General features: G+C 49.8%; 1 protein-coding gene across 1 annotated transcript in view; it reads right to left on the minus strand.

Annotated features, from left to right (window-relative positions):
- Positions 1 to 19,697, minus strand: part of ADGRA1 (adhesion G protein-coupled receptor A1) — a 310,443-nt gene that overhangs the window by 250,432 nt on the left and 40,314 nt on the right. Inside the window, exon 2 of the mRNA XM_036734182.1 lies at positions 4,432 to 4,503. Within this exon, the coding sequence (XP_036590077.1) occupies positions 4,432 to 4,503 (72 nt within the window). The remainder of the gene's footprint in view (positions 1 to 4,431; positions 4,504 to 19,697) is intronic.

The following is a 19,697-nucleotide window of genomic DNA, read 5'->3' on the forward strand; positions in this document are numbered from 1 at the left end:
GTCTAAAAGCCTCTGATGTCCCAAACATGCCACTCAAACCCATGCAAACTAGGCCCTCCCCTGAGGCAGAGAGGTCACCAAGGACTCCCAATCTAATCAAGGAAACAAAAGCCAAACTCTTCAAGGGCACTTGGTTGAACTGAGTGCTGAGAGACCATTTTGATTGCCAACACAGACCCACAAAAAAGTGAGAGTTCAAGAAGCAACAACAGAAAGCAGAAACTAATATTATCTATTGTAAAAGCATATGAAGTGTGATTTAGATATTAATTTCTTTCTTATTAACTTACTAACCTTTCTTATGTGTCTTTTGTTTAAAGAGTTAGTATATCAAATATTTTGTTCACCTCTGACTTCTTCAAAAGGAATGATAGAATCTCCTCCAACTTGCTGAAAATACATCTTTTTTCAAGGATGACCAAGCTCAATGTTGCAGGCTGTGTTATTTTGGGGAATAAGCTGATTTCTATTGCTTTTGAGATTTTACTTCAATTATTTATTGCATTTCTCATGAATAAGGTATAATCTTGTGGGATATGAAATGTATTCCCTTGACATGTGAAGATCACCAGGTATATATGAGACTTTGTAATTCTTGTGATGAGTTCTTTCTTATGTTCTCTATTGCTTTTTCTTTATGCTACTTGCCTTCCTTGCTCTTTTGAGATAATGGAGAGAAATTTAACTTAAACACATTTTCTTATTCTGCCAACTCATTGGTTCTGCCAATCATCAAATATTTTAAGGGCTACACACTTCAGAAGGATTCTCTCTGTTCTGCTTGGCCACAGAGAAGAGAACTAGGATAAATGAGTAGAAGTAATAAAAAGGTAAATGGAGAATTGATCTTAGGAACATTTTCCTAACAATTGAAGCTCTTTATAGGCAGCACAGTCTCCCTCTGGAGGGGGTGGATGTTTTCTCATTGAGGGTCTTTAGGTAAAATCCTGATGGGTCCTTGTCAGATAGGTTTGAAAAGAGGTTAGTGTTTGGCTAAGGATGTAACTAGGAGCCTTTGAGCTTCTTTCCAACTTGGATCCAGTGAATTTGTTTTTTGACCTCAGAAAGCCACCCAGGCCTGCCACTGCAGAGTCATTTTCACTTTTTACTCTCATTGATCCCACAAATTACCAGTTGCAGTCTTGCTGGTTCTTCTTCCTTCACCTATCTTGTATCCATCCCCAGAAGTCTTTGTCTCTGTGGCTCTGTCATCTCCTTCTCTCAACTCAATATGACAATCCTCATTCGGCACCTCATCACCTCTCATGTGGACCAGCTTCCTTGTTGCAGTCTCTGAATCCAGACCCTCCCCTCTCTGATCCATCCTCCACTCAGCTGCCACTCTGATAGTCCAGAACCATAGGTATGAAGCATGGGCTCTAGAATAAGATGCAACTTCCCTGTTTGCCATTTAAAGTCCTTCACACTCTAGCCCTCCTTGGTCTTTGTGGTCTTGGCCACACTACCCTGTTTGCTGTTCCTGTCTCCTGACATCACACAAGCCTGGAACATGCTCCTTCCTCAAGGAGAACCTCTGGCTCTCTCCAAGTTTCATCTCAAGGGTGACCTCTATCAAGAAGCCTTCTCTGATTCCCCAGAATCAGTTAGTGTCCTCCCCAAATTACTGTGTATTTATTTTGTGTATATGAGGGCAGGGACTGTCTTACTTCTGAATGGTCACACACTGGGCCTGGAATCAGGAAGACCGAGATGTAAATCTGGCCTCACCTCACACACTTCTCAGCTGTGTGATCCCAGGCAAGTCACTTAACCCCTGCTTACCTCAGTTTCTTCATCTGTAAAATGGATCAGAGCCAGAATTATGATAGCAGCACTGATCTCCCAGGATTGTTGTGGGGATCAAATGAGATCCTAATTGTAAAGCTCTTAGCACATGCCTGGCAGAAAGAAGCACTAAGTAAGTGATGGCTCTCATTATTACCACTTTATGTGGCACCTGTGCACTTAATGAATGCTTAGTAATGGATGAATTGTTGAGGCATGGGAGACGAGGATCTACAACAGAGAAGGGAGATTAGGAAGCATTCACACAAAACAATTCTTATAATCTCAAAACACAGCAGAAACAATAGTGTGGCCTCAATGTCTGCTGGCTTTGGGGAGTCTGCTTGCTCTGAGCCCTCCTCCTGGTGCTACTGATCAAACACAGCTCAGCAAACGCCTCATGACATTCCCTACTGTGTCCTCACTCACCCTTGGACATCTTCCCTCAAGGAGGAATTTATTGAGCTTGGGCATGTTCAACCAGACTCTGGAGCCGGGTCAGGTAACGCCAAGGGTCTGACACCTGTTTTTGTGGAAAGGACATGTGATGAGATTTCCCCCAGACCAACAAGCTTCCATGTTTCAGCACCGCATTCCTCCAGCACTACATAAATGCTTGTTCCCTTCCCATTGGAACAAAGGAAGGAAATAAACATTAAGTACCTACTATGTGCCAGGCACTCTGCTAAGAGCTTTACAAATATTATCTTATTTGACCCTCATAACAATCCTGTGGGGTAGGAGCTAGTATGACCCCCATTTGAGAGAGGAGAAAACTGAGGCAGACAGAGGTTAAGTGGCTCAACCAGGGTTACCCAGCTCGGCACTGTGGCACCCCCTAGCTGCCAATGGTGTATGGATTCAGTTCCTGCCAGGCTGCCTTTGAGATGCTGGTACTTTGCTATCCAACAAGGCTGTGAGTATGGATAATTGTACAAAGAGCATCGCTGTGTGAGGAGGAGGAGGAAGAGGTGTGTAGGCGCTCACTTCCTAACCAGCCTCCTTAGAAATGCAGAATTTACCATGTTCCCTCCACTCCAGTAATTTTATGTCAAGGGTATCTCAAAAAGAAATACAAGCAGCTAGGAATGGGTTTCTCCTGCTATTAGCTAACCACCCCGCCTGTGACTCACTGCGAATCTCCTCAAACCACTATTGCTTCAATTATAGACGTCAACTTCGGGGTTCAATTAGATTGTAAGGACACAGCTTCCATCACTCTCTGCCGTATAAAGGCATCCCATTAGACCGGGAAGTCTTTTCACCACTGAAATCATCTGGAGGCTCGGAGGAGGGTCTGTGGATGGCTCCTGGCATGAGGAAATACCTTCCCTCAGGGGGACACACACATACTCCCTTCTCCCTCTGTTGTCCTTTGACCAATGAAAGATAACTGCTCTCCATTCAAGGTTGGCCAGAAGGAGAGCGTGTGTCTACTGCATGAATGTGTAACAAGGGAAGCCTTCAGCCAAATCACAGACCTGATATACCCCAGTGACCCCACACCACGTGGGAGCTCATAACAGACCCTCCAAAAGACAGAGGAAAGGGCAGGCCAGAGAAACCTGTGAGAGACCTCCTAAGCCACAGGGTGCTCTCTCCAGAGGCCTTCTGCCTGTTCCCTTTCTCCCAGATCTAATTAGGAATTTGAGCTTTCCTACAGTACAAGACCCATCGTTTGCTCCTAAACACATTCTTCAATTTGGGCTCAGGGTAAGAATAACACAAGCAATGAAACATAGAAAAAGTGGTGTGGGGGCCACTGGGGGGCAGTGAAGTTGGCAAGCAAAGACTGGAGGCTCTTGTTGGAAGCTCTTGGTGGAGGAGATTCTCTTTAGACCAGAGGGGTACAAGGTCACAGAGGCAGCAACAGCAAAGGCACAGTGGCCAGAAAGACTGAGATGCACAGGGGCTAAACAGAGGTAGCCAGTTTGGGGGAAGTAGGGGGGTGGGGAATAGCTGTGGACCCTTGCATTTTAATGTAAGGGGGGCTTCAATGCAAGCCTGAGGAGGTGGGGTCTCTTTGGGGAGCAGTGGAGAGCTGTCTGAGTTTCTGAGAAGGCTGTATTTGAAGGGGATGCATCTGCGGGTAGTGCACAGGATATATGGAGGGGGAAGACTAGGGAGGTGGTGGTTGGATCTAGGGAAAAGAGGTTGGAGCCTGAACCAGGAGAGGAGCAGGGCAGAGCCATCCAAAGGCCACCATGAGAACATAATCCATAGAGCTGGTGGCAGAATCGAGTGGGAAGCTGTGGGAGGAAGGAGCTCAGCAGACCCCGAGGAGTGGTCAGAGAAAGAGCAAAGGCAGGCAAATCTCAGTATAAAAAAAAGAGAGAAGAGACCTTGCAAACAGGTGAGATCCTGGACAAAAGGAATAAGGATAAGAGAGAAGGGCCTAGGACAGGATTAGGCAAATGGCTGCCTTTAGATGCTTCCTTAGTTGTCAATTCCTGTTTCAATTTTCTCCTCAGGTTTCCTGCTAAGTCCAGTGACCATGGGGCACCACTGTGGTCTATACCTGCTAGCCACCCACAGAGCCTCTTGGCTCTTCAAGGGCCCAACTTCTCCCCCTACTGCTGGTTGTCTATGTCTCTCCCCCAACCTTGGGACTGAATAAAGAGAAGAGAGTGGTACTCAGGTACTTACAGTCTCTCCAGCGACGGCAGACCCAAGAAGGCCCCACTCTTCACTCCCAAGATCTTGTTGTTAGTCAGGATCCTGGAAGAGGCCAGATAAGAATAGGGTTAAGAGGACAGGATTGTCCCCACTCTGAATAAAAACAGAGAATTACAGTCACTGATGGCCAGTAAGCCCTAATCACTGCATTATGTGCTCTGGTTAACCCAACCCCTATGTAGCAATACACACAGGAAAGGCAGTCATTTAGGAGCATGGGCTGGCAATGGCTTTCTCAAAATTTCTTCTTATTCGTATGTAAAGGGTCTGTGGTTGTCCCCCCCAGGCACCAGGAGAGGGGCCAGCAGCCACCCTATGGGCAGGACTCCTCAGAAAAAGCTTGTGGGTGTTTCTGCCTGCTTATGCTGGAGAGAGTCGCTGTTTCTCTGAACCTCTGTTTCCCCATATGTCAAATGAGAAGAACACCATCTACTGCCCAAGGCTGTGAGGAGGTGAAGATGAGATCATGGAATCAGCATGTTTGCCAATTTTAAAGTGTTAAGTGCATATGTGTGTATGTGTGTAGGTATCTACAATAGGGTTAGAAGCGGGTAACAAAGAAAGGTAGTAAAAATAGAGACAGATAATAGATGGATAGATAGATAATGGATGGACAGATAGATATGTGGATGGATGGATGGATGGATGGATGGGTAGATAGGCAGACAGATAAATGGGTGGATAGATAGATAATGGATGGACAGATAGATATGTGGATGGATGGATGGATGGATGGGTAGATAGGCAGACAGATAAATGGGTGGATAGATAGATAATGGATGGACAGATAGATATGTGGATAGATGGATGGATGGATGGATGGGTAGATAGGCAGACAGATAAATGGGTGGATAGATAGATAATGGATGGACAGATAGATATGTGGATAGATGGATGGATGGATGGATGGGTAGATAGGCAGACAGATAAATGGGTGGATAGATAGATAATGGATGGACAGATAGATATGTGGATGGATGGATGAACAGGCAGGCAGACAAATAAATGGATGAATGAAGAGATAGATGACGGATAGACAGATAAGCAAGTGGGTAGATAGATAGATGGATAGATAAATGAACAGATAGACAGACAAATGGGTGGATGGATGGATAGATGTGATTATTATCATTAGGAGGGGTAACCAGTTAGGTATAGAATGGTAATGAAATGACAACAGCTCAGAGAACGGTCCTGTCCCCAAATTCCTTAGACTCTGATGAGTCAGAAGCAAATCCAGTGAAGGCCTCCTCTGGAAATCTGAGATGGACATTGACACAGGCAGAGCACAATCTGACCAGAGTCAGGATCACAGTTTATTGGTCCCTTCCAATGGAAAAAAACACTCCTCCAATGAGCCCCCATTGATGTTGCCCACCACTACCACAATCTGCTGACCAAGAGTCTATCACTATTCTGCCCCTACTCACTGAAACACCACCATTGTTCTTCACGAAGTCAGTCAATAAGCATTTATTAAGAGCCTACTATGTGCCAGGCACTATACTAAGTGCTGGAGATACAAAGGCGAAGACAGTGCCTGCCCTAGAGGAGACCAAAGTCTAGTGGGAGAGACAATATGCAAACAAATATGTACATTTAATATATATACAGAATAAGTAGGAAATAATCAACAGAGGGAAGACATTAGAATTAAGAGGATGAGGAAAGGCTCTCCATCGGAGGTGGGATTTTAGCTGGGATTTGAAGGAAGACAGAGAATCCATGAGGCAGAGATGAGGAAGCAGAGAATTCCAGGCATAGAGGATGGCCAGCGAGAATGCCCAGAGCCAAAAGATAGAATGCCTTGTTAGAAGAACAACAGGCCTCTGTCTCTTGGACATTCACCAGAAACCACTGTGGGTTTGGTCCGAAGAGATTTTGTATTTTTTTATCTTTGTTCATGTTGCTCCTTGGCCTGCTCTTACCCAATAGAATGGAAGTTCCTTGAAGTCAGGACTGCTTCACTTTTGTATTTATATCCTCACGACCTAAGAAGTGCCAGGCACACTGTTTCTCTTTTGGCCAGGAACCCTGAGGGTCTTCCCCTCCCAGTTTGATTTTTTTTTTTTTTGAGTTTTGGTTAAAGGGGTCATCCCTTGATTAACTTCTTAAAGAGGCCTATTCACTGAATGGGTGTTACCTCACTCAAAGTGACAATTTGAAAAGACCTTAGCGTAAAAGGGTCAGGGTCTCCCAATGCATCCTGGGCCATCTCCAGTCTTCTTGGTGAATATCAGGCCACTGGACCCAGATGGCTCTGGAGGAGAAAGTGAGGCTGGTGACCTTGCACAGCCTTCCCTCACTCAAATCAAAGTCAACTGCAAGTCATGTTATCTTTTCCCTGATGTCATGGTCTTCTTCAAAAATGAAGGACAAACACAACCAGGCACACAATACGCCTTAACAAATGCAACCAAGCACCTGTGGAGGATCATTCAGCCTGGTCCACCTCCGAACCTTCTCCCATTTCACCAGCATCAGAAATCCCTCCCAGGCCATGAGACTCAGCGCCTAACTGTGCTTTGGCAGACATTTAGTTCTGGACAAACTGTCTCAACATCCCTCCTGGTCCTGGATGGGGCATGGTTAAATTCTGTTCAATCCACAAGCGTCCATGAAGCAAACCATCCAGGGCAAGTCTTAGAGGTCACCTTGGTGATGCCCACTCAGTCCCAAGCCATGTCTCCTAAGGATGGGGGCAGGAAATAGCCCTCACCAGCACTTTAGAAATGGGCTCTTTTGGGGGCCAGGGCTTTCTGAGCCCTTCCAGGTACCCCAGATTCCTGTTTCTCAGGCAGGCCAAAAGCATCTTGCTACTCACAAAACAACAAATGAGCTCTAAATACAGTTCTGTGTGCACACTGGGCAGTTAATAAATATCTACTGGATTGTCTTTAATTTAAATAATGGTGTTGGAGGCTGGCCTTTTCTGCTTATACCCTGAGGGGGCTCTTATTCCGGGGGAAGATTTTAGGTCAGATGGAGACATACATAGGCAACGACCTTCTGGGAAGAAAGGTTTTATAAAGGGAATGGTGAGGGGGCTGCTTTCCATGGCTCAGCACGAAGACAATGGCCTCTGGACAAACAAGCTCATCTTGCTGCCTGAGCTAATGAGCTGGGGCTGGCCCATAAGTGGCCATTGGGGAAGCAGCAGCCCGATGTGATCATTGATCCGTGAGATGAAGTCCTTCAGGGGATGTGCCAGCATGCGGAAAGATGCCAGGAATGCTGTGTGTCAATGCCTCCCTGCCTTGAGCCCCCACCAGGAGGGCCAGAGAGCTGCCCCACACTAGGACGGGCAGCAGCTTCCCAGCCTTCCCCACCTTCCCAGATGCTTCCTTCACACCTGCTCTGGTCAGTGCTTGGCCCTCCATGGGCCACACTGGCCTACTCAGGGATCACAAAGCACCTGGCCAGGTGATCACTCTCGGAGGGGTTTGCTCTCCAATGCTGTGGGGTGGGGAGGAGGAAGGAGAGGGAGGGAGTACCTGCCCCAGCAGCTGCAGAATAGCTCAGGTGCTGCAAGGCTCGAGGCTACTCTGACCCCTCCAGGCCAGAAAGGGGGCAGCCCTAAGCCCTTACCATAAGCAATGGTATTCAACAAATATACCCATCTGCCGGGTCCCGGGCTCAATGGAAGCCTGTGATGTGGGACTCAGCCAAGGCCTTCTGACTCCAAGTCCAGGGATCCTACTAACTAACCCTGTCAATCCAGCTGACAAACATTCATTAGGCACGGTTTATGTGCCAGGCCGGGTGTTAGGAGCCTGCAAGACAGATAGGAAGGAAACAGTTCTTGGCCTCAGGGAGCTTACATTCTACTGGAGAAAACCACTTGTACCTAGATTAGCCAATGGAGAACACTGGTAGGGGACATGGCAGAGTGAGCCTGCAGGCAAGCTCCCCTGGGATTCCATCTGGTGCAGGATGCATTCTAGGCCCGGGGTACAGCAAGCGAGGGAAGAGCAGACCGAGCAAGTTGATGGAATCCAGACCGCGGAGGGTGAAGGGATGCAACCGGAGGCTGCGGAGGGTCAGCAGACATCCCAGGACCGTGGCGTTGTCCGGCTCCGCTGTAGTCGCGAAGAACGTAAAGGGGCTGATGGGAGGAAGCAAAAAGACGGGGGAGCTAAGAACTAAAGGACTTTAAAGGGGCCAAAGGGTGAGTCCGGAGGCCAGGAGTTTCGGAGCGGGGCGGGGGACACATAGGAGAGGGTGGGAGGCCAAGTAGAAGGCGCCTGAAGCAATCCAGGCGAGGGATGAAGTCTCTGTGTCCGCGGCAGGGGGAATGTCCAGAAGGAGATGGATGTTGTAGGGGGAGAAATGGCGAAATGGGGGGTGGGGGTAGGAATAGAAGAACTGAGGACGGCGCCGGAGCAGAAAATTTCCCGGTTATGTTCTGCGCACACGCGTTTAGACCAGAGCTGACTCTCTCTTTGGAGCTTCCGGTCACTTGGAGACGTCTTTGCTGGTACGTCCCTCGAGCCACCCACATTCAGGAAGCTCCCACGCTCACTGATCTTACCTCTGGTCAGCCCACCTATGGTAGGGCAATCCAGAAAATGGTGCCCTACCTGACAAATCCTAGAATCTATGAGCTGGGAGGGGGCCTCTGACGCATCTGATCCAACCCATAAATAAACTAAGGGTCTCCTTTCCATGTCTGACCAATGCCTTGGCTTGCAGACCTCTAGGGATAAGGAACTCATCACCTTTCAAGGTGGTACAGGCCACTTTGTTTTTCCTTAGATGAGGCCAAGGTCTGCTGCTTGGTCCTTTCACCCACTGGCCCACGATTCCACAATCCTGACCTTTCCTTCTCACTCATGTGGCTCTCTTCCTGGTTCAGCCCCTTATCATCTCTTGCCCAGACTAATGAAAGAGTCTGCCATCACCACCGGGTCCTGCTCCATCCATCCACACTTACAACCGAGGACAAAATCTTCATTCTGAGGTCCAGGAATGACCATGTCACACGCCTCAGTCCAGTCCTTCCACAGGTCCCTAGTGTGTCTGGGATGAAACACAGACTCCTCTGGTTGGCATCCCCTGGTTCCCGCCCACCTTTCCAGACTGGCTCGACACTTAAATTATTGCTCTTTATATCCCGTCAAACCGGGCTTTGTGCTGTTCTTGGAAGGTCACCATACTTGTACTCAGGCAGTACCTGTGCCTGAGATGCCATCCCTCCTCACTGTCACTTAGAGGGTGTAGCTCCACTCAGGGGCCTCTCCCAGGCTTCCCCTTGCTTAGGTTCACTTCTCTTTGTGTGTTTCTGTCTCCCCAGGAAGCAGAGGCTCTGAGGGCCCAGTCATCTTATTTCTGGTTTAGATCTCCACACTGGCTCTCTCTGCTGAAACTCTGATCTCAAGGATAAGTCAGGCCCTTGGTGTTTTCAAGCACAAGTCTTTTCCAGCAGGTCTATCTCCAGGGGAGTTTAAGACCTTCCTTCAGTCTCCACTATTCTTGGCAGGGCTACTCCCCACACCTTTGACCATGAGTTTTAAGGGGCATTTGGGCATCAGTGGTGGGATATCTGCATAACAGAAGGCAGACGTGTTTATTACTGTGTCCAGTTGGGGTCTCTGGGAGGCACAGGCACCTTGAAGGCTGGTGACCTCTGTAGGCTGCTGCCCTGGCCAGGCCTCCCCTGTCCCAAGGAAGCCTTCCTGGCCACGGCAGAGTACAGACCCAAAGCTGCCTCCGCTGCCTTGCGCCCACAAAAGAAGAGAAGCCTGGAACAACACAGCGGCAGCTTCAGGGAGGCCCCAGTGCCGACTTGTTCTCCTCACTTCAGGCCCTGAAGGGAAGGAGCACCCCTCACTTCTGAGCGCCTCTGCTGCAGGTCCCTATTGACTCGCCCAATACGGTTTCCTTTCCTTTCCTTCCTAATTGTTGGAGGCATTTCCGGTGCCATTCATGTGAGACAATGCTGGAGGGCATCACTGATGAGTTAAGCTTCAGGACCCTCTGAAAATCTGAATTGCTGGGTTCATCCTGGAGGGGAAGCCCTTCTCCCAAGGTGGGTCAGGAGGAACAAGTAGACATTCCCTGCACTTCAGAAGTGGAAAAGACCCTGCTGGAGACAGTGGAAGAGCACTGGTTTGGGGGACAAGGAACTGAATTCGAATCCACCCTCTGACCTTGACTGTTCGTATGATCTTGGACAAGTCACCTACCTGCCTTGACTTCAGTTTTCTTAACTGTGAAATGACAGCTCTATACCCAGGTTGCCATAATGAGTTTCCAATCTCAGACAACACCCAGGCCAACCTAGACCGAAACAAGCAAGCTCTCCCTTCATAGAAGTTTCTATCTGAGAGAACTCAACCTGCCCATTAGCAGTGGGGCATAATCAACAGGGCACTGGGCTAGAAATCAGGAGGTCCTGGCTTTGATCCCTCCTCAGACACTCCCCAGGCAAGGCATTTAGCCCTATCTGTGAAATGGAGTGCATGGTAGCATCAGCCTCCTAGGGTTGTTTGGAGGCTCCTGTAAGGAAATGAAAATCCTCAAGTGCCTGGAATGGAGGCTATTGGCTTGTTCCCACTGAGTGTGACTTAGCAGCAATTCCTGGCTGTGTTATGAAAGGGACTGTTAGTAAGGTCCCTGGGCTGCTGGCCACTTGTGTCAGTAGCTAAACAGAAGGAAAAAAATTTTCCCCAAGGGAACCCCCCCCCCCCCCAAAGTGCCCAAGGATGCCTCAGAGACTCTTGGTGGAGATGAGGTCAAGCCCATTCCTGGCCAGCTGACAATTGGCTACCATGCCCCCCCCCCAAGCCCCTCCTGCCTCTGAGATTCAGTGATGGCGGTCTACCATTGGATTTAGTAAACCTAGACTGTTCTCCTCGTACCCAGCTTGGGCAGAACTTGGGAAAATCATCCAGCCACCCCTCTTCCTGGGGGGGGGGGAGCGGGGGAGGGACACATTGACTAGACAACAGCTCCTGCCGCAGGCATCTCACCACCCAGTTTGGTTCCACACACGTTTACAAGATACCTACTATCTTCTGGTCATATGCCAGGGGCTGGGGAGACAGAAACATTTAAAAGCAGCCCCTGATTTCAAGGACCTCAATGCCTAAGGTGTTTTGTTTTGTTTTGTTTGTCCTGGGGGCAGGGGTATTGGTACAACTTGTCAACAGAGGAGTAAACACACAATCATTCCAAGATAAAGAGGACACTAACCATGGGGTTAGGGGGACGGGTAATCAGGACAGGCTTCGCATAAGACACTGGCCATAAGAGACGGCCCTTGGTCCAAACCATGAACAAAGACAGGGGTTCTAAGGGCTGGACGCAAGGAGGGAGGACACTCTAGGCATGGGGACAGGAGATGGAGATCAGCCAAAGGGCCAGTTTGTCTGGAATATCGAGCAAATGCTAGAGATGGCAGCTCATGTGGAGAGCTCTGCCCAGGCAAGGCTCTGGATGGCAGCACAAGGAGACTGCACTCTAGTCTGGGGCAGCAGGGACCACTGAAAATGTAAGCAAGAGGGCAGCATTGCCAGGAGAGGAGGGAATGGGGCTCATTTTGACCCAATCTGACCCCTGAGGCCACTCCAGAGGGAGGGAAGGCCCAGGATTCTGGTGGAGTCTAGTCTTTTCTCCTTTGCTTCAGCTGCATGAGGGGGCTTCTGACACCATGGGCATCCCCTTTATTAGAGGGACAAGCACAAACCAAGCCTCTCCACACCTCCTTCCACACAGGGGGTCCTAATGCTGAGGAATGCTCAAAGACCACAGAGCTCTCCTGGGTTCTGGACCCAGGGACCATGCCAACCCTGCCAGAGATATCTGTATTGACCACAAATGGCCCTCAGAGACTGCTGCAGAAAATAGCCCCCCACTTTCTAGGAGGTGATGAGGAAGAAAGAGTTTCTTTCCTCACCTCGAGGAGGAATGCCTTTCAGAAGAGTTTAACTCCTTGTGTGGGGGGTGGGTAGGACAGAGGCAGGGGGCAGGGAAGAAGTCTTGACCAGTTACAGCAGAGAGGAAAACCAACTGGATGCCCAAGCTGGGTGAGGTGCTTCAAGCAGAGTCTTCTCTACCTCCAGTCAAACAAAGACTGAAAATCAGCACTTCCTGTCCAATGCCAGATCTGCTTTCCTCCCATTAATCCTTGGGGAGTGTGACTCCAAAGATAAGACTGGCCCCAAACTGGAGGCTGACCATTTTTGTCCTCTACTCACTCCCTCAGACCCTCCCCAGGAGAGGCTCTCTGGGAGGACCCGCTTGCCTGCCTACCTTGCCCCGCTCCCACAGTGACAATTCTGCCCCAGGGGTTTCATCCCCTATCATGGCCCCACCCCGGGCTTGCAGGCCAGAGGTGTTTGCCCAGGTCCCATAAGCAGCTTCGGGACATCCTTCCAGCTCACAGCCATGAAGTCCTGCATGACAGAGACATGAACATCTTTCTGAGAAAAAATGCATAGTAAAGAGACACATGTCCTTAACGTGCTGCTTTGGCCCTTCCTTCTCTCCAGACTTTTTGGCCTTGCTCAGGGCAGAAAGTGCAGAATCAGCATTAGTAGGAAACAGACAACGGGGACAAGCAGACACCAGAAATAGTCAAGGATGTCGAGGATGGGGATGAGTAGCCACACATCAGCTTGGATCAGAGACCTGCCTGCAGAGGAGCCAATCTTCAGCCATCCCTGCCTCCAAGGCCAGTGCCATTCCACCCATTCTCCTACCCAAGGGCTGGAGGTCTTCCACACTTCTGTGGGCACTGGGACAGCATCTGGAGAGTCTATCAGTGACCCTCTCCCTACAGAAGCAGTCCAGCTCCTCCTTGGGTGGTAGACATTCTACTTGTGTGTAGGTGAGCTGTCATCTGCTGATGTCTGCCAGTGCTGTGGACCTCTTCACATTGATAACCTGCCTCCACTCATGTCTGTAGAGAGCTTGGCATTCTATGATTCATAATTACCTGGTAGCCAGCACCTTGCCATCCACTGCCCTACAATGCCCCTCAGCCATTGGTTTCTGTCCTTTTAAAATATGTTATTTCTCATACCTGACTACAATTGGTGCCTTCACCTCCTCTCCCCTCACAATCCAGCTTCCAACCTCATTCCACCAGAACTGCCCTCTTCAGAACTGCCAGGCCCAATGGCCTTTACTCCATACTCCTTCTCCTTGACCTCTCTCTGTGGCCTTGGACACCGTGGGTTACTCTCTCCCCCGATCCTCTGTTCTCTCTAGGTTTTCAGGACACCCCTATTTTCCTCCCTCTCAGACTGCTTCTTCTCTGTCTCCTTTGCTGGATCCTCCTCCAGGTCACACCCTCTATTCACAGGTATCTCTGGGGCTCTGTCCTGGGCCCTCTTCTCCCTCCATACTACTTCACTGGGTGACCTCATCAGCTCCCAGGATTTCATGACCATCTCTAGGCCGATGATTTTCACATCTACCTTTCCTGCCTCAGCCTTTCTCCTGACCACCAAGTTCCCATCTCCAAGTGCCTCTCTGACATCTCAAACTGGATGTCTTCTCAAAATGCCAGGGGGTAGGGATGGTGATGGCAGTGATGGGGATTGTCACCCACCTCCTCCAGGAAGCCCCTCCTGACTGCCCTGTCAGACATGATGCCTTCCCAGCTGAATGTCTCTGGCCATTCCACTGGACCCTGAAATGCCCGAAGTCATCTCCTTTGCTGTGTCTCTTTGTGTAGATGTCTCAGCCTTCTGTCTCATTGGATGATAAGGTCTGGACACAGCAGAAACTTCATGAATGTCTGCACTAAACCATCTCAATCTCAGCTGAAAGATGGGGAGCTATCTGCCCTTCTGTAGGAAGTGGAAAAGTGGGCAGCAGATGCCTAGGGAAGGGACAGGGGAGAGTGACTGGGGAGGGCAGTGCCACCTCTGTGGCTCACAGCACAGGCCGGGCTGAGAGGCAGGGCCTCAGAGGAGAGTATGTGTGGCAGGAGGATAGCCAACACAGCTCAAGGTGGGCCACCAGCCTCCGAGTGCTGGCTGGACAGTCCACGTAGAGATGGGGTAGAGTTAGGTCTCCAGTCCTGTACTGGCTAAGTCGTGCTCACAAACAGCCATAGGGACAGATCCTATGGGGGGCTGGCATTGGTCTGGACTGCACCCTGCTGGCTGCAGGGCCCTCTGGCCGCCCTCAGGGAGGCTCCCAGGAGCAAGACTGCTCATTACTGAGCTAGTCTCTGGAGTGACTCAGGGCTGGCCAGATGTCAGCGATTACATGCTCTAAATATTTAAACAGGAGCCTTCCCAATGTGCTCTTTTCATTTTAATTAGAGTCTTGCCTTAAAACTGAACCCGGTTTGTGTTCAGCTAAATGAGAGAAAACAAACCCTGGAGGCCCAGGCCTGGCCCTGGACTGCACTTGAAAGGGGCAGTCACAGCTCACAAGGTCTGTGGCTGCCCCAAGCCTATGTCTCTGTCCACATTCACGTCCATGTCCATCTCCACGTCCATGGCCAGGAGTTCCCAATCACTCAGCAGGCTCTGGTCCTTTGCATTGACAGTTCAGACTCAGAGCCTGCAAGCACAAAGGAGCTAGAGAATCCTAGTGCCCAGCCCCCTTATTTTCCAGGTGCCCAGAGAAGAAGGATGCAGTGAGAAGCAGAGAGGACATTGGTCCCTGAAACCCGGAGGCCATACCAGGCTACCTCCAGCTCCCATGCTGTTCACACAGGATAAATCGAGATTGGTGGGACAGTGCATCCTGCTAGTCCACAGGGTCTGGCAGGGACACAGTTCCAGGGCTTCCTGTTAAGGCTGGGTTGCACCTTCCAGAAGGTACGACTTTCTTTCCCATAGCTTACAGAGCTAAGTTCCTGGGCCAGCCATGAGGAGGCATTTTGGCCCATTATATTCCTAAAGCCTCTGCTGAGCTTAGGAAGCTAGAGAGATCTGGGAGAGAGAGAGAGTACCTGCTTTCTCCCAAGATTCCCTTAGGTTACTTAATCAGGTTAAAGCAGACCATTACCAACCTGATTACAATACTCCTAGGCTAGATACGGTTTCATGTACATGTATGTGAAAGACAGGCCAGCTCTGGCCAGGTTGGCCAGATGCCTGAGAGCTAATGTCCTTGGAGACCAGGAAGCTGCCATGTCTGGGAGCTCCCAGAAAATGCTGTGACAGAGAGGGGGTCAAATGATCAGGTAAGCATCTCCCCATTCCTTTGAATATCAGTATAGATGCCTGCTTCACACCATGGCCTGAACCTCTCTATTCTGCCTTGTTATACATCCCTCTCCTTTCTGCCCTTTCTGCTCCAGCCAATCTGCCTCCTGGCTGTCCCTCACACTAGGTACCAGACTTCCCACATCTGCGTCTCTATACAGGCCTTCCTTGACTGGAATGTTCCCCCTCCTCATCTCTGCTGCTCAGAATCCCTGCTTCCCTTCAAAGCTCATCTCATAGGAGACCATTGCTGCTGCTGTTACTGCCACCACCACCACCACTACCACCACCGCCACTACCAGCCTCTGCCCAGGGCCATCTTTCTGGGCTATGCTGGCAAGGGGTTCCCCTGGAGATTTCCACCTCCTGGAACTGAACCAGTCCAACTCTAACATCTGGTGAGGCTTGGGTGCAGAGGGATGGCCCTAGCCTCCAACTCAGCCCCTCCAGGCCCAGATAAGGCAGAGACCTGCCTTCCTGGAGGGCTCAGCAGCTCCTGAAGCCTAGAGCAGCTCCTGAAGCCTGGCTGCTCCCAAGGGTGGGTGGACCAGCACAGGGCCAGAGTGGGTGGGTCCCCTTCACTGGAGGCTTCCAGCAGACATTGCAGGACGTCATGTCAGGATCGGCATAGAGGGATTCCTGCTCAGGAGTGCCCAGTTCTGTGATTTCTGTGAAAGCCCAGAGCAGGGCAATGGAATTTTCTCCTGGAGGGTAACAGTAACTACCTGAAGGATGTGTAGTTCTATAGCTCTGTGAAGGATGGCTTAGAGAGAGAGTGATTGGAAACAGAGACACCAGCAGGATGCTGTGATAACTGTCCAGAAGAGAAGTGATAAAGGTCTGAGACAGGGTGAGGAGAGAAGAGAGGAGGTGAAGCAGAGAGAGGCTTGGGAATTAACAGCCAGCAGAACCAGGAGAGCTCAGGACCCCAGTGTGGTGGGCGGTGAAGAAGAGACAAGAGCTCTCTGTTCCCGCCCCCATCTCAGCCCCACCCCACCCCACCCTGCCTGGCCCCACCCTCCCGCTGAGACCCCAGGCTCCTCCACACCTTTAGCCCAGATGCTGGAGGATACTGTCCTATGGCTAGCCCCACCCCCGACTCTATCCCAGCCCCACCCTCCTGCTGAGACTTTGGGCTCCTGCCAACCTTTACCCCTGACCTTGGCTCCCCAGGGTGCTGCCCTATGGCTAGCTCCACCCCCACCTTCCTCCCTCTAGCTCTGGGACCAGTCAGGAAATCCAAGAGACCTATCCTGGAAATGATGAGTACATTGATTTCCCCCCGTGAGCCACAGCCCACCCTGGGACTTCCCAGCCCCAAACACCATTCTCTGGCCTCCCTGCTCCCATGTGTATGGTCTTCACCTGATTAAAAAGTAGGCTTCTTGAGGGCAGGACCTGTCCTGATTTCTAGTTGTATCTCAACCCTTAATCCAATGCCTGGCACACAGGAAACACTTAATAAATATGCTTTCATTCATCCAAGCATCAAAGGGGGCTCAGAGGTCTTGAGTCTTGCTGCCTGAGAGGAAGAGCCCTGGGCATGCAGTGGCTGAGCTGTCCTTGGGAGGGGAGGCTCCTGCATGGGAGAGGATGGCTACCACCAAGAAGAGGCCTGGCCCATCCACCTGCCCAGAGTTTGGACAGTGTGGGGCCCAAGCAGAGGCCTCATCAACAGAAATGCTGCCTGTCAGCCGCCCAGCCAACTGGCACCCCTGGTACAATCTATGCCACTAAAGCTATAAACTCTGTTGGTCCCAGGCATTCTCTCAGTGGTGAGTGGGCAATGGGGGGGGGTGGTGCCTTCTGCTTTGCTTTGGCATTTCTTTGAGTGGGTTAGAATAAATCACCTCCCCCCTGCCCAATGCACTGAGTCTCCTTTGTGATCCATAATTAGCATCATACCTGGGACTCCAGGTGGGGTTTATTAATGAACCAGTCAAGGAGGGGAGGGAGAGCTAATCTCTCTCATTAGAGGGCAGGATTCCCAAAACCTAAAGCTGGTCTACAAATGGGCATTTCTGGGTCCACAGGTGCTCCAGCCTCTGGGCCCAGGCAAGCTGTGTCTCATTCTTGGGGATAGGGTTAGAGATCTCAGCTGGGGGGATCAATATAATGCTCTAACACATAGGATGTGGAATGGCCTGGACAGGGAGCTGCTTCAACCTTGGCCTATGTGGACACTTCTTAGCCCTATATCTGCAACTATGTGCTGGGTCTTGGGGATTCAGTGTAGCCCCGTATACAATACCACCCCAGCAATGAGCCCAACAGCAACCAGAGTCAGGCAGCCCACGCCAGGGCCCAGGGACAAAGTCACATCAGCTCAGAAGGACCTCCCAGGCCTGGGGCATGAAGACCCCAGCATCACCTCCCCCACCTGTGAGGCGTTGGGAAGGACCTGAGAGTGAGCAGATTGTGTTGTGTTTGTCCTTCATTTTCGAAGAGGACCATGACATCAGGAAAATGATGGCATGACTTGCAGTTGGCTTTGATTTGAGTGAGAGAGGACTGTGCAAGGTCACCAGCCTCACTTTCTCCTCCAGAGCCATCTGGGTCCAGTGGTCTGATATTCATCAGGATGACTGGAGATGGTCCAGGATGCAATAGGAGGCCTTTTCAGGTTCTCACTTTGAGTGAGGTTATGCCCATTCAGTGAACAGGTCTCTTTAAGAAATGAGTCAAGGGATGGCCCCTTTAATTAGAAAAAACAACAAATCAAACTTGGAGGGGAAGACTCTCAGGGTTGCTACTCAAAAGAGAAACAGTTATTGACATTCACTCTGAGCCAGGAGGACCCAAAATATAGCCATTAAGTGAAGCTTGGGCAGGGACCTATTGTGGTCCAATCTATGAGCTTCAGAGTGAAATGTGTCAGAAAAGAGAAAGCGAGAGAGAGAAAAAGAGGGAGGGAGAGAAAGAGGGAGGGAGAGAGGGAGGGAGGAAGGAAGGAAGGGAAGGGAAAGGAAAGGAAGGGAGGAAGAGAGGAAAGAAGGAATCAGGCCAGTAAACCCCAAGTTAACTGGAGAGTTTCTGGCCATCAAAATTTACCTTCTCTTTGACAGGAGGACAGGGAGATGGTGAGCTGAGTTACCCAACTGGCAGATTTTAGGGAAAATGAGCAAACAACCAAAAGATCTCTAGGCTTTCTTTGGGTTTGTTTTAATCCATAAAAGAGAGTAAGATGCAAAGACCATTACAACCTTGTCACAGAGGCTTTCTGCTGCCTTATTTCTCAGGTTCAAGGGCACACTGGGCCCATCAGTCCTTGCCGCTGCCATCAAGAGCCAATCGTGGGAGAACGTCCTCTTTGGCTACTTCGGATTATAAAGAAAAACTACAGAACCTAAAATGACTGTGGTCGATAGGGACATACATCATTCATATTGCTGCTGCTGATGAAAAAGTATTAGCCTATCAAAAACTTACTCAGGCTTTAGTGGACAACTTTTATATAACAGTAGTTTGCAAAACGTATGCCCATCTCCAATCATTGAATCAAAGCACAGTGCAGTGCTTACACAGGTATAAAAGGCAGATTCCCAGTATGGCCAACTTAATTCCCTTTAACTTTTGCTTTACAAAAGAAGGTGACTCAGGCCAAAATGCATGCACTGTTAATTTTCCTGCCTCATTCACTAAATTGCAAAGCAAGTGATTTTGAAAAAAATAGTAGTAAAAATGTTCTCTCTTCTGTTTCTTTTAAGTATTGCCATTTTGGTGCTACCGAGAGTTTGGTTAAAAAGAAAAATGCTGGCAGAGCCAACATGGCCATGTGAAAACAATATCTTACTGGAGCTCTCTCACAAGTTCTGTCAGATACCTCTAAAAAAGTCAATCTGAGAAGATTTGAAAGAGTTAGAAGCAACCAGTAGACTGAGTGGGGCAAATTTCCAAGCCAGGAGAGTCATCGAGGTCGACAGGATGGGTCAGTAGGCTGAGAGAGCGTCTAGCGCACAGAGCTGCACACCAAAGTGGAAGCAGCTGTGAAAAACCAGCTAGCAATCCAGGCTGGGAGAAAGCTGGTTGAACAAAACTGGCAGAGATGCCCAGTCCTCCCAACAC

Source organism: Trichosurus vulpecula, chromosome 8 (assembly GCF_011100635.1).
Source record: "Trichosurus vulpecula isolate mTriVul1 chromosome 8, mTriVul1.pri, whole genome shotgun sequence".
Lineage (NCBI taxonomy): Eukaryota > Metazoa > Chordata > Mammalia > Diprotodontia > Phalangeridae > Trichosurus > Trichosurus vulpecula.